The 4,009-nt window shown below is 49.8% G+C and overlaps 1 protein-coding gene across 1 annotated transcript in view; it reads right to left on the minus strand.

Annotated features, from left to right (window-relative positions):
* Positions 1–689: 689 nt before the first annotated feature.
* The window catches only part of Ropn1l (rhophilin associated tail protein 1 like), an 11,522-nt gene continuing 8,202 nt past the window's right edge, over positions 690–4,009 (minus strand). Inside the window, exons 4-5 of the mRNA XM_021208696.1 lie at positions 2,708–2,883; positions 690–856 (exon numbers count right to left, since the gene is read on the minus strand). Of these exons, the coding sequence (XP_021064355.1) occupies positions 793–856; positions 2,708–2,883 (240 nt within the window). The 3' untranslated portion in view covers positions 690–792. The remainder of the gene's footprint in view (positions 857–2,707; positions 2,884–4,009) is intronic.

The raw sequence follows: 4,009 nt of genomic DNA on the forward strand, positions 1-4,009 counted from the left end.
GTTAGAAAGCCTTTGGCTTAGGCAGGAAAGAGAAGTGGGACATCTGAGGGGGGGTGTGGGGAGAGGGAGAGGGGAGAAGGGAGAGGGGGAGAGGATACAGAGAGAGAGAGAGAGAGAGAGAGAGAGAGAGAGAGAGAGAGAGAGATTCTGTTAGAGAGCCAGGGATGGATAGACGATTCACCAGGAGTACGTGACGGGAGGCATGCATGGTACCTGAGCACAGGTAACCAGTCACATGACGGAGTATAGGCTAGAATAAATGGGATATTTTAAGCTATTTCTAGGAAGAGAATGGCCTAGACAAATGGCCACGGTATTTGTAAATACGTTTGGAGTCTGTATCTTATTTCTGGGAGCATGAGGCTGGGAGGAAGAACCGGAAATAACATCAACATTATAGTTTTAAATATACATATTTCATCAAAATTAGAAATTTTTTTTCCAGTTCTGAATGCTCTTGTCACAGAAGCCCCATTTTGGGGGGGAGGGGGGAATCACGGCACTGAGGAGCCGAATGTGTAGTCTTCTTCTAGGCTGGAAAGGGCTGGACACGGAAAACTTCCCGGTCACTCGGCTCCCTGCTCTCTCCACCCTTACAGGCCTTCCATGACGAAGTACACAGCAGTGACCGAGTGGCCCCGTGAGCACCCGCCACCCTACCGTCCCACTGAGAAAAACTCACAGTCACAAGGTAATGACAAGCTGTATTTGGCGCCAAGGTTTCTCATAAGCATGGCTTCAACATTAAACAAGTATTAATGCTCTGCTTCCAGAGCTTTCTCTTCAAGGCTCCTATATTGTCTTTTTTCCAACGAAGAAGTCCGAAAGTCCTATCATGCCATTCTTTCTAGATTCTCTGGATGGGAAACAGACACATGGTCAGAAACATTGTTTATCTTCTACAGGATGCCATTTAAGGAGATTATCTCAAATACTGGGCACTTAGGTTTCACCGGACTCCTGCCAACAGGACAGCTCCATTTTCTCATACAACAACAGATGTTTATTTACAGATAAAACATCTGTGCTGTACCTTTAATCCCAGCACTCAGGAGGCAGACCCAGGAAGATCTCTGAGTTCGAGGCCAGCCTGGTTGACCGAGAATTCCTAGACCTCCAGAGCTACACAGAGAAACCTGTCTTGAACAACCAATGACTAAACAACACAAGCCCTCCATGTTTGGGCGCTACTTTATACCTTCCCGTGCCTCCCACTCACTCTAGCAGAGAGCGCTCTGTCGGTCACCCCAGACCAACTCTCTCTCACACATAGTTCCGGAAGGAACCAGGACTGCAGAGCCCAGTGGGCTCTCTGTGCCTCAGCAGCTAGGACAGATCACCTGAGCATCACTGTCCACAGAGCATAGCTATCATGGGAATAGCAAATGCTGTCAGAACCAAACAGGCAGCAAGAGGGTGTCAGACGGATCAACTGTGGAGTGAGTAAACATATTCCCAATAGGCAGACACATACACAACAGTTCCCTCTATCGTTTTTTTTTTAAGAAACCTAATTAACAGGCTGACATGGGAGGGGCAGGAGAGGCGAGCAGCCCAGGCAGCTTGGCCTTGGCTTCTGGGTGCTCATCACATGCCAAGCCTCCCCTACCCAGAGCTGGTCCACTCAGAGCACCCAAGAGCACGACTGGAAGGTCAACGGCTGTGCTTAGCCAGGCATCCGGTTACCAGGCAGCCAGGTCCACAGACTTCCTTGAACCACTACTGTGGGATTTTCCAAGGTGGGTGCTAATGAGGACCTGGTAGGACAAAGCTGAGATCCCCCCCTTGGCCATTTAGAGCCCTTATCTTCAGCTGCTCCCCTTTGAATACAAAACCTATCCCTATTCACGAGCCCTGCCCACCTCCCCACCCTCTCCCTGTCCCCAGTCACACACTGCAAGCCACCAACTGCACTTCTATCTCCTAGTCACCAGTGGTCTGGCATCTGTCAGCACCCTCCACAGCTGCCATATTTGGTGTGGCTGTCGAGCCCCCTCTCCTCCATGACATGGAGTCACACCTCCCCGGACAATCCTGGGAAGCATTAGGAAAGACCTAACCTAAACAACTACGAGCTTCCCACATAGAAGCCACAGCCCTCTCAGACCAAGATGGCGGGACTCCCACATCCACAGAGCACAGGAACAGAACATCTCGGAGGTGGGCACCTCAGACCACTTACTAGAGAGGAAAGATACAGCCCAAGGCTGCCATGAGTGAGGTCAAGAGCGCCAGAGGCCCCTCACTCACTCTCTACATTCTATCAGTGCCCACAGCACAAAGATAGTGTGTACATGTCACGTGCCAATTCCTCAAGTCAACAACGCTATGGGTAACACAGCATCCATGGGCTGCAGCAGGCTACCCACTGCTGTCAATTCATCTCTATGTTTCATGCGTTGGTGAGGTTAATTCCATCTGTGTCCCTTTTTAATAAGCTACTGTTTAAAACTCTGGCAGAATCAAGCTCTTCTTGTGACAGGACACATTTTCTCCATCTAAAGTCAAGGAAGATAGAATCTTCAGCAGGGCATAGAGAGGACAAGCTGAGGGGCTGTGGCTCGGACTGGCAACTCCCCTACAAGACTGTTGGCTGCAAGGTGGCCATCTTTGCCTTCCACCAGGGACAAGTTCTCAGCAGAGAGAGGTGGGTGGAGGACATTCTCCCACTGTCAACACACCGGAAGCCACAGTATACTGTACTTACGACATCAGTCTTAAATTGGTAAGATAGTTCTCCGTCTCCACAGCCGGGAGTTCTGGGTCCAGTCCAGACAAGTACTGGTAAACATAGGCAAAGGTTTCAAAGGGGATGCGAGCAGGCCCGCCCTCCGGGTCAGAGGTGAGGATCTCACACACGTTCTTCATGGCCGTGTTCAGGGTCTGGACAGGGAAGGGGACGAAGATGCAACACAGTCAGTCTTGGAGTCACAGAGATGCCAAGCCAACACCAGAGACAGAAATGCAAGTGCTCTGTAAACACTCTTCCGAGTGTGTTTTCCACCTAAGTGAAGGGACAAGTGGACGCGTAGCTCCCACCACACAAAGCAAGAAGGAAGGTTTGACCAGGCTACAACAGAGCAGACACAGTGATTCACAGATTCTACACAGAATGGGAATGACTGTCACAGACAAGATAAGCATATCATCTTGAATCATCAGCTCCTCCATGTGGTTCTGGGTTTGGAGTCTAAGGCCAGTTAACCATGACCTTCAGTCAGTGAGGCCCAACGAGGTGCAGAAACAGACTCTTTGCCATGCCAAGGGACACGGAACAAGTGCCCTCCTGAGCTGCCCCTGAAGAGCAGGTTGGCAGGAAAGATGGCCCCGTGCATCTGCCCAATGTCCCTGCCACTCAGTCATCAACCTCACTCATACCGAAGGCTTTAGGACTCTGTCAGGCCCAGGAAACTCCTCTATGACCTGTGAACCTCTCTCAGACCTGTCTACTGCTTGGCTCCCCAAGATGGCAACCTAACTCCACCTGCATCCCACCTTCCACCGGCAACCTGACCAATATCCTCAGCACACTCGCAAAGTCCATGCACAGGTCTCTGGTCTTTCCTGGAGGCCTGCAAACAGCAGCTAATGGACTGGGAGCAAGGCTGCAGGGAAGCACTGTATGGCCAAGCCTCAAACACTTCCCTCTCGCTCAGTTAACTCTTGTTGAAAGAGAAAAAAGTTGGAGAAAAAAAGTCTAATAGATTTCTACCTAAAAGACCTACAGGAACCAAATCCCTTTCCTTTCCATGTTCTGAGGGAGCGTAATGTCTGAGCTAGGGTTTCTATGCTGTGATTAAAACATGATCACAAGAAACTTGGAGGAAAAGATTTCTTTTGTTTGCTTACATTCCAAATGAGTTGGGGACCTGGAGGCAGCTACTGACACTGTACTGGCTGGTTTTGTGTGTCAACTTGACACAGGCTGGAGTTATCACAGAGAAAGGAACTTCAGTTGGGGAAATGATTCCATGAGATCCAGCTGTATGGCATTTTCTCAATTACTGAA

Source organism: Mus pahari, chromosome 11, assembly GCF_900095145.1.
Source record: "Mus pahari chromosome 11, PAHARI_EIJ_v1.1, whole genome shotgun sequence".
Taxonomy (NCBI): Eukaryota; Metazoa; Chordata; class Mammalia; order Rodentia; family Muridae; genus Mus; species Mus pahari.